General features: G+C 31.2%; 2 protein-coding genes across 2 annotated transcripts; one reads left to right on the top strand and one right to left on the bottom strand.

The window, feature by feature from the left end:
• The first annotated feature begins 125 nt into the window (after positions 1 to 125).
• Positions 126 to 15,205, top strand: Mfe2 (peroxisomal Multifunctional enzyme type 2). Its single transcript, XM_068764636.1, has 15 exons — positions 126 to 260; positions 455 to 667; positions 1,320 to 1,465; positions 1,605 to 1,756; positions 2,305 to 2,476; positions 3,118 to 3,224; positions 3,349 to 3,478; positions 4,333 to 4,429; positions 9,209 to 9,369; positions 10,648 to 10,774; positions 11,768 to 11,951; positions 12,759 to 12,881; positions 13,268 to 13,425; positions 13,523 to 13,735; positions 14,564 to 15,205. The coding sequence occupies exons 2-15, from the start codon at positions 478 to 480 to the stop codon at positions 14,776 to 14,778; spliced, it is 2,175 nt and encodes a 724-aa protein (XP_068620737.1). The 5' UTR covers positions 126 to 260; positions 455 to 477; the 3' UTR covers positions 14,779 to 15,205.
• A 46-nt stretch (positions 15,206 to 15,251) lies between these two features.
• LOC137921675 (uncharacterized) lies at positions 15,252 to 16,976 on the bottom strand. Its single transcript, XM_068764485.1, has 2 exons — positions 16,753 to 16,976; positions 15,252 to 15,423 (listed from the first exon to the last, which is right to left on the bottom strand). The coding sequence occupies exons 1-2, from the start codon at positions 16,944 to 16,946 to the stop codon at positions 15,252 to 15,254; spliced, it is 366 nt and encodes a 121-aa protein (XP_068620586.1). The 5' UTR covers positions 16,947 to 16,976.
• Positions 16,977 to 18,566: the final 1,590 nt, after the last annotated feature.

Here is an 18,566-nt window from a genome sequence, read left to right as displayed (position 1 = left end):
AAATTTATATTATTGTTAAATTTCTTCTTTTATTTGTCTTCATATATTTGTGACCTTCAATATTAATCGAGTTTGTAGATTTTATAATCTGTAATAACTGCTTAATGGTTAAGTCATTCTTTTTCACTTAGTATTTACAATTGCTGTAGTATACGTTAAATTGTTATTATTATTACAGAGAAAAATAAGTTACGATATAATTTCGATTAAAACTCTTTAAGTGTGCCAAAATACATTCTGTTGATTTTATATTTTTATAGGTGAGATTGTTTCATCAAATTATTGTTTCCTAGTTCATTAAAAAATAATTTTGTATAAAATGCAAGTTGTCCGGTTCCTATCGCTTCAAGTCGGACTTTGACTTCGATTAATTGATAAGCTATGTTGAGTCTATATAAGTTAAAAGTTTGATTTATTGTCTCAGTTGCATTTGTTTTTTCCCTTACAAGTACAGCTTTCTTCGGTGTCGCGTTGAAGATGGAGCAACTTCGCTTTGATGATCGTGTAGCCGTGGTGACGGGCGCCGGCGGCGGACTGGGCAAAGAATATGCGTTGCTTTTAGCATCGAGAGGAGCTAAAGTAGTAGTAAATGATCTCGGTGGCGGCAGGGATGGCAGTGGAAAGTCAACATTTGCAGATGCTGTTGTACAAGAGATTAAAAGCAAAGGTAAAAAGGATATTTATGAGAATTTTGGTACTGGTTACATAAATAATATTTGTGTACCATATTAATTTGGTTATAATAATGTAGTTTCAACCTGTCAGTTTTCTGTAACTAAGTTAAAATCTGTTTTTATCCTCATCTGGATTAAGGAAACATTTCAGTTTATTTATAATAAGAATACTCAAGTGTATTACAAAGAATATTATTTACTATATTAAAGCAGTATGATGACTTTAGTATTTAAAGAAACAATTAGCAAAATGAAAAACTTTAAAAAAAATTGACGAGTAGAGCATATCATTTAAATACTGAGGATCACAAATTATCAAGACCAAAGTGCCTTAATTTTTTTTCCATTCAGTCAAACCCTATTAACGCTGAAGGACTGGTTTATAAATCTGTTACGTTAGATTAATATGGCAAATGTAACGGTTTAAAATTGGGTAATATTTTAAAAATTGAAGTCCCAAACTCTATATACTCAAGACATTGAAAATGATTTTATGTTAAAATATCTATTATATAAGCTATCTATTATAACTTATTTTTTTTATTTAGGCAATATCACTTTGAGACAGTTTATGAAATTATTATTCATTTGAATTTTATTAGGACTAAACTCCCATAAAATTTATTAAAATATTGCTTTTTATAGGTGGTGTTGCTGTTGCTGATTATAATTCTGTTGTTGAGGGAGAGAAGATTATAAAAACAGCTATAGATAACTTTGGACGTATTGATATACTAATCAATAATGCTGGCATACTCAGAGATAAAAGCTTTACTAAAATGTCTGATCAGGTGAATATCAGATAATATGTTATTTGAAAGTATTAATCATTAAGTAAAACAGTAAATTAAATTCACTTTATGAAGTTATTTTATAAGATATGTGCATTCTTCACATTGTTTAATTACCATTTATTATATTTTTGCTTAGGACTGGGACTTGATTCAAGCTGTACATGTTAAAGGAGCTTTTAAAACAACTCATGCAGCATGGGAGATTTTCAGGAAACAAAAATATGGTCGTGTGATTATGACATCCAGCAATGCTGGCTTGTATGGAAACTTTGGCCAGGCTAACTATAGGTAAATTATATTATTTATAAAGAAACCTAATCATATGGTAAAAACCCAATAAAGAACTTTACTACATACAAAAAGTGGCTACTGGAGCCATATGGTTCTGGAGGGGAGCATAAGTTTTTACCCACAAGGTTGACTGATGATATTATTAAGCTTAAAAGACAATGGATGCAGACCTTTTCAACTTGTCTGATTGGAAATCAATTGGGGAGACCTACATTGACTTGTGCACAACCTATGTCTGGAATGATAATGATGATAAAAAAAACTTTGACAAATGCTGTTCCATGCAAATAAATAAACTAATATCCAATACTAATAGGAAATCAAAAAGAAACCAAATTCTATAAAATGTATAAATTTTGTAGATATATGGGAAATTAGTCATATGTGATTTACTTGGTTTCATAAAATAGTTTTATATTGAAAGTTCCCTGTTACTAAATATATAAAATTAAATTTTGATATTTGGGTTCATATGTATGAAATATAAAAGGAGTTTTTAATTGATTGTATTAAGTGTAAAAGTAAATTATACTTAATTTTTGTAGTGCTGCAAAAATGGGCCTGGTTGGTTTAGCAAGCACTCTAGCAATTGAGGGTGCTAAATATGGTATCAAGGTGAATACAATTGTGCCTACAGCAGCCTCGCGTCTCACGGAAGACATATTGCCTCCTGACATGTTCCAAGCGATGAAGCCTCAGCTTATTGCTCCAGTTGTGGTAAGCACCTCATTTTTAATGATTTTCAAGCCCGTGTTTTTAAAAATGTTTTGAATGCTCCCTGCTTTACTATTAAAACACCCACTATCAAAGGATAGTGCGAGCCATTTTTCAAAATTTGAAACTTTTTCCGACCCGCAATTGAATATGTGTTTAAAACACGCAAAATGGTCGTTTTTTTTTTACAAAAATAATATTTATTGAAATTATTTAAACAAAAACACAAAATATGTGTTTAATACACAGTTACATATAATGGCCAGATGTACATGACAGCACTCCTAATAATACTTGAGATGCCGGTTAATGAATTATGATCGGTATTTGGATTTCGCTAATTTTATGGTGGAATAATAATAATATTTATTCACACCAGTAACTTGTTTCGATTTCCCAGGAGCTGACATAGGTAATTTAAATTTAAATACAGAAATAATTCACTAATCAATCGGAGCCAAAAATAATCGTTCAAAGAGCCGCATGTGGCTCGTCGTGAGCCACAGTTTGGCCGTCCCTGATATATAGATAAATACAATAATCATTTCGCTTCCTATTGGAGAAAAAAAAGCAGAGGATAGAAATTCTTTTGTTGCTAAGTTGAGGCTATAAATGAATTTTTAGCAAAATGTTTATGCTTTTAGGCATACATGGTGCATGAATCATTCCCAGAGAATGGTATTATTATTGACTCCACTTTAGGATATGCCACTAAATTACACCTCGTACGGTCCAATGGAGCATCTCTAAGGTTTGTTTTAATACAATTATTTTCCTATGAAGACTTTGTTTAGTGATTTAATGTGAATTCTAAAAAATTAGCGGCCTCAATGACTTCATGTTGTTTTCAAACAAATATTTTTTTATGCTTTTAGAAAAAAACCGGCTGACATTGTAACTATTGAGTCAGTAAAAGAGGCGTGGCCTGAAGTGGTAAACATGAACAATGCATATCATCTAGACAAGATAACGGACGTTACTGTAGACTTGGTGCAAAAAATACAGGTCTGTTATCTCTTTCAATTATTTTTTTTACAGTAAGTCTTTAAATATGACTATATACTTCTTCCCAGTTTATCCTATGTTAAACTAGATAGTTGAGATTTCGATACAGAGTTAAGTGAATAGTGAAAAAACCATGGGTTAGAGGTGGTAGCCCAACGGTAAGAGCTAAGACTTGCGAACATAGGTCACGGGTTAGACTTCCGGGATACTGTATTTTATATAATTATAATTCACCCTTTTTGCATTTTATTAGTATTACTACTGCTCACAAACAAGTTTCCAGAAAATGGTCAGTAACATCCTTTGGGTATCATAATACAATACTGCGATCGCCTACGCGCCTACCAAGCGTGGCGATTATGGTTTATTCCCCAATAGATATCTTTGAGGGCGGCCTGCGCCTTGCAGCGGGCGTCAAATCCTTTTTATTGCTGTAGTAAATAATTTCTAAAGTTGAAAGTTTGAGTTTTAAAAAATATTAATAAATAAAATCTAAACATGACTTTTTAAATTTCTGGTATGCAATACTTTTCCGACACATGATATTTTCACACAGTTTGGTACAAATGATACATCTTTGTAAGATCAGATCAGAATATATTTCCATTTTTACGTAAGAAAAGAAACACAATTTAGAAATAAAAGAATATTTAAAATCATACTTAATAAGCTTTTTTAATTATCTATTCATTAGACACTATTTTTTTAATAGCGTAAAGGCAAAGTAGTTGTCGGTTTTTGATATTTTTTAACAAGGTAAACATCATGGAATAGTTATGTTTTACTGCCTCTCCTCACGTATAAACTATTCGACATTTTTGTATATTTTATGTTAAATAATGTTTGAAATACAGGACTTTGAAGAGCGAAGCAAGTTAGACAGCGAGAAAGAAGCGTATTGGTCTACATATAAATATGATTCAAAGGACCTCTTGACGTATGCGCTTGGTGGTAAGTAGAATACGTTACAAAGTCAGTTACAATTAGCTATTTATAAATAATTATTATACACATTACACATTAAAAATTTATTTATATATTAATAATGATCAAATACACCATAGAATCAGTTTGATCAAAATTTGAGGTTTTTCAACAACTAGATATTAATTTGGAGGAAATTACCTTGCCTAATAATACTGCTCATTGTATTTTTTTTTCTTCATTTTCTAAAAACTTGAATGATGTAAGACGTTTTTGTTCTCTTAAATTCTTCGCATAATTGTTTAACTTTTTGTGAAAATTGTATGCTATAAAACTTGTATAAGAATCTGTATAACAAATATTCTGAAGAATTTTAATATTATAAAATCATAAATGTTGTTACTGTATTATATTCAATGAAAAACTTAAACAAGAGTTAAGTGGAAATAAGTTCATGGGGCTACGGTTTAATTTCTTATTACAAAATCACACATTTACTAGTAGTATCTAGTATATCATATGTAATATATTTGATTCAGCCGGAAGCGGGTAAACCTTTCGCCCATGATAAATCTCTATGTATATACATTATACATTATTTTTTTAGAAACTGTCAATGGGGTAGTAAAAAATGGTAAGCCCTATTAGTAATCTTAGGTGATCACAACAAACATACAATAACTTTGATGAAATGCGACGGTACTGTCAAAAGATAGTTGTATTTCAAATAAAAAAAATGTTATGTTTTGGACTGATTAAATGAGAAATAAAAATACATTTCGTAATCGATAAATACTGACAATGCAGCTCTTACACGTCTATTTAAAATAGCAGCGCGTGAAATATTAAAATCTCGAAGTTCATAACGAACCGTCAAACAACCATAGCGAGCTGTCAAGCTTTCGAAGTTCAAAGCAAACTGTCAAACGCTCGTAGTTCATAGCGAATTGTTAATCGCTGGAAGTTCTAAGCGATCTGTCAAAGGTACGAAGTTCATAGCGAACTGTCAAAAGGCACGAAGTTCATAGCGACTTGTCAAACGCTCGTTATGTAGTACATAAACGTAGTATATGTACTACATAACGAGCCGTCAAATTCTTGTCGCAAAATTTCATGAGACTTCAAATTCCATTCTGACAATTTTTAGGGTTATGAGCAATTTTATATATTTTTTTATTCCATAAGAATCTACGAAGCATTGTGACACATAAAAATAAAGATGAATGAAATCTGTATGGTCGTTTATGTAATTATCAAGTATTTATACAGGAACATATTTTCCATAAATATTTAATAACGATTTTGTCCATATCAATTTAAAATCGTTTTATACTTGTTTGCATTTGGGGTCATAATGTCTCGATGTCGAGCGTATTGTTTAAACAGGAAACCACGCCAGGTTGATTGAATCAACGTCGCATTGTTTAGCTTTATATGTTTTAACTCCCAACATCAACTGCGTATAGTACTTTTTTTTATTTAAAGACACTAATTTGTTCATTGTCTTCCATTATGATAGTTAATTAATTAAAATTTATGTACTGAAGCCAATGTTATACAATGTTTTTTATAATGTTAATAGCCTACAGTTATGCATCATAATGAATTTTAAAACTTAAACTTGTACGCTTGACGTTTTTAAATTGTTAATAAATATTTTAAGAAGTTCATTACTCTAATCAAATTTTGAGACAAAATTCCATATGGTTATCGGAGACATCAGTTATGGCTTTCTTAATCTGGTGTTCTATCGATCTAAAGAACGATAGAACACCAGATTAATAATGTTTTGTGAAGAGAAAAACATATTCATTAAACAAGTTTTTTTTCTTTTATTACCGACAAAGGGCATCAATCATCGAAATGTGCGCAACTTGTTTTTTTTACATATTTACATTGTTTATAATATAATGTATGAATCAAACATTCTAAAATTTCGATCGTACAATTTAAATTTGTGTAAAAACACTCCATAGATTGACTACCCACAAGGTTTAGACTCAGTCGACATGCATTTAGTATTTATAATGCGGAATTTTTCCTAGGACCGGCAGGTCTTGTGGTATTAACGTAAGTAAAAGTGTGTATATTCATTCGAGCTTTCCTCGTTTTTTTATCGACGTAAGTGAACAATTTTATTTCTGTGAAATTCCCTATTTCGGACATCTCTTATTAATCTCAGAGAGATACCGTTTTTTATTGTCTAGCCTTAAACTTCCCTTACCATTTTCGATATAATAATAGGCAGAGACTTAACACCGGAGGTGTCAAACTTAAACGTCAAGGTCAAACTAACTTGAGCCAAATAAACAATGTATGTTTGTTACATTTACGTAAAAATGTGTAGCGATTGCGAAAGTCATTATTATTATTAGCAACTTAAACGATAAGTTTATCTGAGATTAGTAGATACAAATGTCGTCAATGCAGTATTGATATGCTTGGTAATGTTAATATATCATAATATTCAAGAGTTTTGTTTGATCTAAATCGAAACTTCGTTTGTTGATTCGTTTTTAAAGATTTTCCAATCAGGCCGTGTGAGGCATATATGAACCACACTTTAAAAATTATAAAGTTTAAGACGTACGATACACTTTTTCAATACTGCAAAGCTATAATTAGCGGAAAAAAAGTTATAAATTTTAATAAGTATTACGTAGGCGCGTACGTGATGTAAAGTTACCAATATTCTACCCTACAATTCATTTTTTAAGAATTCTTTATTTTTTTATGAGAACTGCAAATGGCCTGAACGGAAAGTGCAGCGGGAGTCGTATACGTCCAACATGGCATGGAATGTGTTAATATAGAATTCAACAGTTTTTGGACGATCTAAATACGTGGAACTTGGTTTGTTGACTCATTTACATGATTATTGCCGAGTTTCTGGCCGTCTCTTCTTAGCAAATCGGCATTCTGAGCTGATGATACCTAACTACTTACAATGTTAAAATAATTGACGATTCGAAAGTGCATATAATAACTTGCTTTATTTACCTTTACATAGAAAGCAAAGGGCTACGTAGTGACATCGAGATGACCCATGGAATTGGAACACTTGATATTACTTACGATAACTTTGTGTAAACTCCTTATCCGTTTATGAGGCGCAGAGATAAATTAAATGAAATAAATAATAGATAATGTTATCTCAATAAATCAGCAAGGTATTTCAATGCAATAATCTAATAAGAATACATACGAAGTTTATATCTTTTAATGAATCCTTGGCTTCTTCTTGATGGATTTCGGTCTATCGAACGCGGTGGTAGAATAAGAAATGTATTGTTGACTTTTATTTACGCTGGTAGCTTAGGCCTACTTGAAATAAAGGTTTTAATTTTTTTTTAACTATTATGATAACTTCGTCAGCTTAGGAGATAGTCATATTAGGAGAGAGTGCGTCCCAGACGTAAGAGAAACACAAAGAAAATTGCTGTATCTGAATGAAAGGAAATATCTTTGTCTTAAATATATATTAAATAATAATAAAAAAATAATAATAACTGATTTGTGCAAACAACTAACTGAAATATGGATACATTACAATAAAAAAAAATTATGATAAGTAGAGAAGACATGATATTTTTACAGAGAAAATAAGAAAGAATAACATATAAGAAAAGTATGTATGGTAAAACAATTCAAGATAAAAATATCTGTACGGAACGTAAAACGTTTATGTCAGTTATTACTTTATTAAGTAATAAGAGAGAGCCAATGTTAAAGATTAAATGGATTTGATTAACCTGTCGACTGCATATGGGTCAGTTCTGCGCGAAATAAAGTAGGCTATATTATATCCAATCACCTTAAAAATACAGTTTCAAATAAGCGATTTGACACTTTGTGTATCCTGTGTAGAATTTCCGCTTCACCTTTTTGTGTACTTCAAGGCTATAAGACTTTGATTTTAATATAATTTTATTTAATTAATAAATAAAATAAAATTATACTAAATTTATTTAATTTAGTAAAATTATCGGGACATACATCTTGTACTTGTTCATGCAGTGCAGGTTTCTTCGTGCTTCGTATTAAAAATTACCGTAGGAGCATATATATTATCGTCGATTTAGAAGCGAAAATAAAATTATATTTTATTCCATAACTTCGACTACAAGTTGCAATAATTAAATTCTTCAACGTATAAAAACTAAAAGTATCTTTAATCTTTTTACGTGCTATTAACATAAATGTAATTATACGAATAGAAAAATTAATGAGCAATCGTGATGTTTCCTGTACGTGTGACGTATTTTATTTTCTTAACAGTAAAATAATAATTCAATTACATTGAAAAGGTATATTATATATACACAACCATAAGTCTTTATTTATATAATATCTACAGGGTGATTGGTTATAGGTGTAAAAGATTTAATGAGTGAATCTATTGCCCATTTGGAGTCGTATGGTACACTCAATCAACGGTTTCAGAAATAATAAATAATGCTATGATATTACAGTAAGAAAAGGCGATTTAAAAATTCGAATTATATATTAATATTCATTGTTTATTATCTGTCTATCGCTGCAGATTTTGTACTGTCAGAATTTATTGCCCTGTTGCATTAGTAAAATGTGAATTTAAAAATAAACCGAGTAATTATTGTCTATTTGAAAGTGATCTCTTGATGCGGTTAATAGGAAATAGCTGTAAAAACTTTGTTTTTTGCTTTAAAATTCATTAACCCCTTAAAGCCATTACAGTCTAAACTTTAGACCTTTATGTAAACAACCTATATTGCAGATAGCTCCTTCTTTTTTAGTATAGGATTATACAACGAAATTTTATTTCAGTGGGCGCTTCTGTTGTCAACCCAAGTGACTTGAAATTTTTGTACGAGAGTCATGAAAATTTTGAAGCGTTACCAACTTACTTCATCCTGCCGGGGATGGTTATGGAGTCACCTATTGTCGGAAAATCGATGCCACCCGGGAAACACGCCGATTTCACAAACGTAAGCATTAGACAAAATTTACAAATTAAAACATATCCAGAGTAAATACCGGTACATAGGTATCGTATAGGTACCCTAATTCAATCTGCTTATTTTTAACAAGTCGTTACAAATCTTTTGATCAATTTACGTGAAATAAAGCATACATATAATGTTTATGTTTCTATATTAAATAACAGATCATTAATCAAAGATTACAGGTGACCATGAGGAGGAAAAAAATAATAGTTAATTACATTCGTTAAAGGCATAGTATATGTAAATACGACCATATTTGTTAAACAGTAATTGCAGTATTTATCTAGACGCAAATGAATATATGGTAGTCAATGTATTGTTATCGTTGCGGTAACACGTATTCATATAATGAAAATATTTTTACCGAACGTGTTGTAATAATAATTTTTATGTAATATATACGTGTAAGTTTTTATTTTATTTATCCGTGTTACACATTTTATTGCTCCTTTATTATTTTACATAAATGTTAGTATTTTTATTAAATATACGAAAAAATGCAGAAGTAGAGAATCTTAGTAGAGAGGTTTCGGAGTAGGGAGGTTCTCTATCATAAATGAAATAAAAGGCTATTTTCTGAAGTAAACTGACTGCATGACTTCCTTTCGGAACGATGTAATGAGATTCTTGTTTTGTCAAAAATACATTGCTATATATACGCCTATGGTAAGAATATCTTGAAGGGTGTGGCGACATTTGTCGGCATCATCCCATTACGTTTTTAGAGAATGCCATCAGTCATCATCTCATCATCATCATATCAGCCGATAGATGAACATTACAAGGCATAGTCCTCCTCCAATGGCCGCTGCAATGGTCGGTCTTGCGCTTCCTGCACCCAGCGTCTTCCCGCAACCCTCATTATATCGTTGGTCCACCAAGAAAAGGACACCCACTCTGCGTCTATGGACTTGAGGTCACCACTTAAGAACTTTTCGGTCCCAACGGCCGTCACTTGCATGGACAATGTGTCCCGCTAACTGTCATATCAGACGAGTAGTTTTTCGAGCTATGTGGTGACCTTGGTTGCCACAGTCAACAAGACGATTATTGTCTGTTTGCTTGAAATGTGGCAACGGTATGGATTCGAGGGTTAGCAATTGACAACATATGCAATTTCAAGTCTGGTAGTTACAAATTTTTATTACACATAGTTTTAAAAATACACTTTGAAATATACTATTGGAGAATTTTTTTCGTAATTAATTTACAATGATCTACTTATGTTACCAGGAATTTATAGTATCTCTTTAATTACAGATCTTACACGGAGAACAGTACATAGAGTTTTTGAGCGACTTTCCGGGCACCGACGGTCAGTTCACGATACGTAATTACGTAGTAGATATCTTGGATAAAGGATCAAGCGCAGTGGCCATAGTCAACAGTAAGTAATTTAACATGCTTATTTAAAACTATACGTCGCGTTAAAATACTGTAGACGATCTGAAACAATAGTATATTTTCTTTTCTAGATCAATACAAATGAGTCGTACATAAATATTAAGATTTTAAAAATCGAACAAAAATATAAAAAATAATGTTTGCCTGTAAAAAATATTTTCATTCTTATGTTAGAGCATTTATTTCACACGCAACAGATACGCTTTTAAGCTATAAATTACGTAATGATATAAAAAGTGTTAAGATAGTGTAACAGTGTTAAATTTAAAAGAATGTATACAAACTTTGCTTCAAGGAAATGTGTATTTTTTGGTTCTTATTATGATACTGAATAGAAGATAATTGTAATTATTCTCCTACTCACTTTTTTATAATAATTTGTGGTATTATATTTAAGATTACTACTATTTACATACAAGATGTTTCCTTGGAAAACTAAAATGTGAAAATACATTCAAGTATTCATTTATATTAGTTTATAACATTTTATCCTTCAGCAATAACATTGCTATAAAATATATATGTTTTTATTACCTGGATCTATCTATCTCATTAAATTGCTGCGAGTTCGAATCAGGAATAACTAGATCCGCAGAAGACCCAGTGTCACCGACGTAGCTTGAAGAATTGCTTGTCTCAAGTGGGAGGCGAAAGGTTCTTGAGTGGCATCCACGAGCTGTTAGACGCAGCCTAGTGTCCCGTGGACTGACAATATAGGCAGCGTCGTAGGAAGTCGCTGGATACGGGCCAGCGCAAGATTAGTTATTGTGGCGATTTTTGAAGAAGGTCTGTCTTGCAGTCGGTGTCTATTCAATGACATGATCATGATAATTGACATTATAATATAAATTGCCTAATTAGGAAAGTGTAAATCATAAGAATGTTTGCTAATATACTTAACACTGTAGAACTGCGTATTTACGAAATACATTATTTTAAATTTTCGTCTCAGTTGTTCGCATTTAATTTTTTATAGGTGAGGTATTCCAGGACAAAACACTCGTGTTTCGAACCCAACAACACATCTTCGTTCTGGGCCAGGGTGGTTTTGGAGGGCCCCGTAACAGTTCCAAGTCCAACAACGTTCTTCCTGCACCGAAGAGAGCTCCCGACGCTGTCGTAGAACAACGGACGAGTGAAGACCAAGCAGCTCTTTACAGGCAAGTGAGGCATCGTATTATTAGCATGTGCCAGCAGACATCTCTTTTATCATCATCATTTTTACTGGTTAGAAGTGGTCATCATGGAGTGTTGCCTTATCCTCCTTTTCTAACCAATTTTTAAATGTTCCTCTAGAAGTCCAATATTGCTTTAGAAGCCCGTTCCAGAAGTAAGCCGATGTTTGCTCCTGGCAGGCGCAAATCCTCCAACAGGTTATAGATAAAAATGTTGTTATACCTCTGACACAAGTTCACTATGAATTTATTCCTAGCTAACTGTCTAGGCTTAATTTTGTGATCTTTAGGTATCCTTATTTCTCATTGAACAGTGAATTATATTGTAACTAAAAACTTAATGTTATTCAAAATATTTAATTATTTGCATTTATATACCAGAATAAAGCATGGGTAACTTTCGTCTTCTCTCCGAGGCCCTTATGTTAATTGTCAGTGGGCAAATGATACTCGTACTTCTTAGTGACATATCTAATATTTTTCAAATTTAATTATTAATTTTATAACTCAAATTATTGGTATTAACGAATTACCAATTTTACTGCTTTATTTTAAGATATTATATTACATGTAGTAATTTTTTTTATATTATTAAATTTGAGTGATAAAAAAATTAAGAGTATTTTATAAGGTTTTATTAAAGACCAGCTGATTTGTCACGAACCAATTGAAAAAAAAAAGATGTATTAAGAAATAAGTTTTCTTTTTGTTTCACACTGCTAGTCTATACTAATATAGTGATTAATCGATACCAACGATAACTCTAACATACTTTTTTGTTTATTTAAAAAGATTGTCTGGTGACTTGAACCCCCTTCACATCGATCCGAGTGTCGCAACAGTCGCTGGACATCCCAAACCAATTCTCCATGGTTTGGCCTCCCTTGGATTTTCTGTAAGACATGTTCTGGTGAAGTAAGTATGCATTTCAGTTAAACTATTTTTAAATCTATAATAAAACTTTCTTCCTGTATTATCTAAATTTGTACTGTTTGAGCTTTTGACACATTGTGTTACAAAAAGGAAGACAAGAATTTTTATTCAAAATCTGATAAATAAATGGCTTCTATGATTTCATGAAATTAAATATTTATTGCTTGCTTCAATTGCAATAATATTGTAATTATTATTTAAAAAAGGTTTGTCTGTGTATGTGCATATACAATTTGTACACAATGCGTAAAACGTTTAATTGAAAACTTGTAGAGAATAAAACTCAAGAGAAAACATAATCTGAAGTAGATTATATACATTATGCTTAAAAAAGGTATCTATTTAATATTGCATATTAATTTCTAAAGGTACGGTGGTAACAATTCTTCCAACGTAAAGGCTGTGAAAGCCCGTTTTGCGAAACCTGTACTGCCGGGACAGACGCTAGTTACCGAGATGTGGGTGGAAGGATCTCGAGTTCATTTCCAAACTAAAACTAAAGAAACCGGCAATATTGTGATATCAGGTAAGTCTTATAATAACAATACTGCGACATTCTGATTTGTTTTACTTACACATATGTACAGAACATGTCTTTATGCTAAGTGACTTGAATCTTTTAGGTGCTTATGTAGACCTGAAGTCAGTTGCTAAAAATGAGACAGCAGCGTCATCAGAGCCAAATCAACCGGCTTCATCATCTTCAGCGATGAAGAGTGATGGACTATTTGCCAAAATCGATGAACAAGTAAAGGCTAATCCGAGTCAAGCTAAATCAATTGGAGCCGTATTCCTGTACAACATCACAAATAATGGAAAGACTGTTAAGCAGTGGAGTAAGTATTGAAACTATATAAAACTTGATGATTGTAATACTGTTGAATTTAAAAATGCACAGCTTTGCTTGATAGGATACTACATATTTTATCCATATGAAGAATTATTCAAAAGTAATAATAGTTTGAAAAATTATTTTATATTATACTATTTAAATACAAAATTTATTATTGAAAAACAAAAATGTTCAAAAGTTAAATATAAACATTTATATTTATTTTTAATATTTTAGTGCTTTGCAATAACATTGATATAATGTTATAATATTTGGAATGTATCTGTAATCTCTCTCAATGTCGAGTCATTCTTTTTCTTTGACAAAAATTGTGTAATATGCCCTATAATTTTAAATGGCAATCGGATCCGAGAAATGGTCGCTTATGATGTGGCTCATAGATGGCTCAAGGTCACTCAAAGAGTAATGGAGAAAGCTATGCTCGGAGTTTTGCTGCGACATCAAATCGAAAATAAGGAAATCGCACAAAAGCCAAGGTCACCAATGTAGCTTAGAGTTTCACGTCTGAAGTGGCAGTGAGCGGAGCACATCGCTCGCGCAACTGATGGTCGTAGCCGAAATATTCTCAAGTGGAGAGTTCTCTAAATAATAATAAAGCTACACACAATCTCTTATCTATTGTATGTTATATTAATTGTAACCAAGATTTTAAACAATGCCTTGAATACTGGTAAGTGGCTTATAGGAAAACCTAACGTGCATAAATATTTAGAAATGCCAACTTTAAATGAACTGATTGAAAAGTCAAAGAAGTGTTTAAGCATATTACAAAAGTAAATTGTTAGTAATGGTTTTTTTTTTATTTTCACAGCTTTAGACCTTAAATCAGGAGTAGTGCATGAAGGTGCACCCAAGAGTGGCAAAGCCGACACTACAATGACAGTGTCAGATGAAGATCTTATTGGAATCGCTTCAGGAACATTAAACCCCCAGACAGCATATTTAAAGGGAAAACTCAAAATTTCTGGCAACATAATGTTTGCTCAAAAACTTGGACCATTGTTGAAATCTGGTTCTAAATTGTAAGAAATTTTGCTTAAATTAGTCTTATTCTGTGGTTAAAGGTTCACAATTGTTTAATATTCCATTGTTATATCTAATGGTACTGAAGTTTTATATTCTTGTTAAAAGATATATTATTATGAGTTTTAATAATGAATACCTATGTTAAGATGAAAGACATAAATATTATTTTAAATTAAATTTATTTATATACATACATATTTTTTTACTTGGTTTGATTAGTTGAAACTGTACTATTTATATGCTGCAGGTACAGGAATGTTGTTTTCATATACCATATAATGGGAATGATTAAACCCATTTGAATGATTTTTAAAAATCAAAATTTCATTTAATAAAATGTAATTTAATAATGAAATGTCAGAGTAAAGTTTTATATTGAACCTTTAAGTATATGTTTTGTTACTTTCATTCACATGGTTCTGTAAAGGTGAAGGAAATAAAATCAAATTTTAATAAATATGTTTTTTAATTTCCTATAACATTGGTAGTATTTTTCCTTGCAGTAATAGTTGTGCCTCCTTCACTTCGGTTTCCCATGCATCTTTCATCGCAGAGTGCTTGCTCAGGTCAATATACTTGGTAGCGTGGATTTCAGGCAGGCCTGTAGTCTTAACCGCTACACCTATTATGCAACAGTAGGTCCCTATATTTTAAAAATAAAATCAATAACTTGCAACATACAAAACAATGATTTAGTTGGTGTATATCATAATTTGTCTAAAGAGTATTTAACTGCATCACTTATAAGCTTTCACATATCTGTAGTTAAGGCTAATTTAATCATGTAGGATTTACTTCAAATCTTATATCTGTTAGTTAGAACAAAATAGACAAAAAAAGCTTTAATTATTAATAATTTCAGGTTATTTTTGCAACAAAAAATTAAAAGGTTTTGTGGGGCACATTAATATTCCAAAATATGTTTTAAATTATAATTCCTAAGAAAAATTAGGTAGGTAAAAAAAGTAATTTCCTTGGTGTTAGATGTTTATGTAAATATTTTTTGTATATCTGATATTATATAACAATTTAACCACTGGTGATACCATACATCTATAAATAAAGAATCCTCTGAATTCCTCAAGAGATAGAATTTCATGATGTTGTAAGACTACATCATAAAATTCTATCTCTACTAATTTCTATAGATACAGCATAAATAAAAGTACACAGCTCTACCATATGAATACTTAGAAGGACAATGTGATATGAGGACTGAAAAGTAATGTCACTTACTTATGTTACATTCATACAACTACATTTTTAACAAGCTTTCATTCCTAATCAACAATATGTTCATCTTCATTATCAACAACCTCTAGTGTACAAATTTCCAATGCCGGAGTGGTTGAAATTAATAGGTTTTTTTGCAAAAATGTCGACAGAAACAACATTACTTATATATTTAATATTTACAGAGCCAAGGTCTTGTGAAAGGAACTTCATTGAAATGAAGAATGTTGGTAATTAAATATTTGCAATATCATATTTATACAATATTACATAAAACAAGGATTAAATGTGTTGCTGCGACTGTGGAAAAGTATTACTTTAATAAGTATGTAAAACATGCATGTAAAACTACTATTAATACTACTAAAACTTCTATGAGGTTGTCCAAGAAATGGTCTCTCCCCTTCAATGCTATGGATTTGGCACTTGCACAGTGAATCCATCTATTGCTAAGTATTTATATTCTCTTAGGTTACTTAAAGATTCTACCAGTGTACACTTTTGTTTCTTACATTATGTTAATTAACTTTTACATTATGAACATGGTATGATATTAATTGCTTATAAACATATTAAATGTTTTGAAATATACAAAGCACTATCGGTTCACTTTTAGAATAAGATTGTATCATAAAGGCAATAAAAGTTACTACAACTATCTTAAAAAGGATACTAATTTTAACTACTAAGGTTACTTGGTCAACAATTTATATATATTTAAAGATATTTTGGAACTTAACTTTACATAAGGTGTTTTTATCTATAACACCATCAGCTGTCTCACATTTTGTTATTTTCACTTTTCCACAGTTATCCGATAATATTATCACATCATTTCCGACAGTTTGTTCAATAGTTCCCTGTAACCACACGTCTAACGGTGTTGCCTTATTAATTAAATTTTTGCTGAGATATTTCACAGGATTCGTCGCCATGATTTTAAAAAGGTGTGAAGCTCGCGCCAAACTTCATGTCCACTCTGAAGTTGTAACGCGCAAAAGTATTGTCAAGATCGTAATGATTTTTCATATGCATTAGAATATTTAAAAAATTATACTTTCTGAAATATGTTTAACATTTAAAAAACTTTGTTATTTTCGTGTTTTTAAAATTAAGTTTTAAACGATAATAAAAACAGTAACAAGGCTGTCAAACATTCGAGTAAGTGCGCGTACTTGTCGCACAGCGAACTTACTCGCGCACCTGTCTCCCCTAGTACGCGTCGTAATTTAAAATCGGCCAAATTTGCTCGTAGTTGAAATATTGTTTCAGGATTCAAAACGGCTACACGTGCGATTTGTTTACATTTTTATTACTTACTTGAATAATCCATAAATATCGACTTTCATTTATTTCATTATAAAAATTGCAGGTTATAAAGTTACCAGCATGTACATATTTTCTAAAACACAAATAAAACAAGACCATCTATGGTTATGGTTTAAATTCAATATAGTAAAGTTATGTGGTGAAGCTTTTTTTTTATAATTAGATTTTATAAGATAAAATGCAAAGTACATCAAAAAAAATTAAGCTGAAATAAAAACGATGAGTAACTATTCTTTACACAAAATTTTAAGCGATTATGAAAAAATATAAAGTATATATCGAAGATAAAATAATATATTTATAAGATAAGTTTTGAGTGTTAGAGAAGTAATGAATTAATTTTCCTAAACAACAAAGTCTTCTCTTTGTTCGACATCTCGGAACAGTATGTCGTCTGACATCAGTGTAACCGATAAACGTTCAAGTACGTGTACTTGTGGCTTGGTGAGTTTATACGACCGTTCATCACATCAAGTACGCGTACTTTAAAATAGCCCGTTAATGCTTCTGCGATATTGGATTGCACGTACTCCCTCGAACGTGTGTCAGCCCAGTAATATATATATATATATATATATATATGTTTTTAATTTCGAACGTTTGTCACTGAGGTAAAGTTTTGTTTACCGTTATTGTTTATTACCAATTATTAGAGTTACTGTGCTGCCAAACGCCGAAAGGAGCTGCTAGCGCAATTTCATTCCTATTGAAATGCTCATAAACTTGCGGTGCGATTTTGAAATATATGTAGTTAAGGTGACGGATGCACGAATTATGTCGTCGAGCCGCAAGTACGCGCGCTTATTCGAAAGTTATCGAGGTTAACGCACCTTTCAACAAGGAGACGGGAGAAGGGAAGTTCATCCCTCTAACTAAATTCGTTGATAAAAGCCACTCATCTTTTGGAGTTATTCCAGAACTTTTCGTATTAATTTATTAACTTTTTGCAAAAAATGTACATTTATTTTTTAACAGTCAAACAACACATATTTGCTGAACCTTTTTTGATTTATGACTATGGCACTACAGTATTGATAAGCGAATTATAAAAACTTTATTAGCGGGCCTCCCTAATAGATTGCGGTAAAAAACTTTTCTTCAAAAATTTTTTTTTTGTTCTCATGTTTTGAGTATTAAGAACCAATTCATCTTAAAAACAAACTGCGAAAAGACACCAAGCATATAAGTTTTCAATACTGTATGATAGAGATTCTAAGTAAATTTAA

Source organism: Battus philenor, unplaced genomic scaffold, assembly GCF_028537555.1.
Source record: "Battus philenor isolate CCGP_79_NKW_IND1 unplaced genomic scaffold, ilBatPhil1.0.hap1 SCAF_19, whole genome shotgun sequence".
Taxonomy (NCBI): Eukaryota; Metazoa; Arthropoda; class Insecta; order Lepidoptera; family Papilionidae; genus Battus; species Battus philenor.
Note: the sequence above shows the minus strand (reverse complement) of the source record. Positions and strands in the feature narration are given on the sequence as shown.

Excerpts from the sequence above, each read along its gene's own strand:
- Mfe2 (XM_068764636.1), top strand. The coding sequence starts at position 478 with ATGGAGCAACTTCGCTTTGATGATCGTGTAGCCGTGGTGACGGGCGCC. Across the intron at positions 3,225-3,348 it reads TCCAATGGAGCATCTCTAAG|AAAAAAACCGGCTGACATTG; the intron begins GTTTGTTTTAAT and ends TTATGCTTTTAG. Across the intron at positions 12,882-13,267 it reads GTAAGACATGTTCTGGTGAA|GTACGGTGGTAACAATTCTT; the intron begins GTAAGTATGCAT and ends TAATTTCTAAAG.
- LOC137921675 (XM_068764485.1), bottom strand. The coding sequence starts at position 16,946 with ATGGCGACGAATCCTGTGAAATATCTCAGCAAAAATTTAATTAATAAG. Across the intron at positions 15,424-16,752 it reads GATAAAAACACCTTATGTAA|AGGGACCTACTGTTGCATAA; the intron begins AGTTAAGTTCCA and ends TTTTTAAAATAT.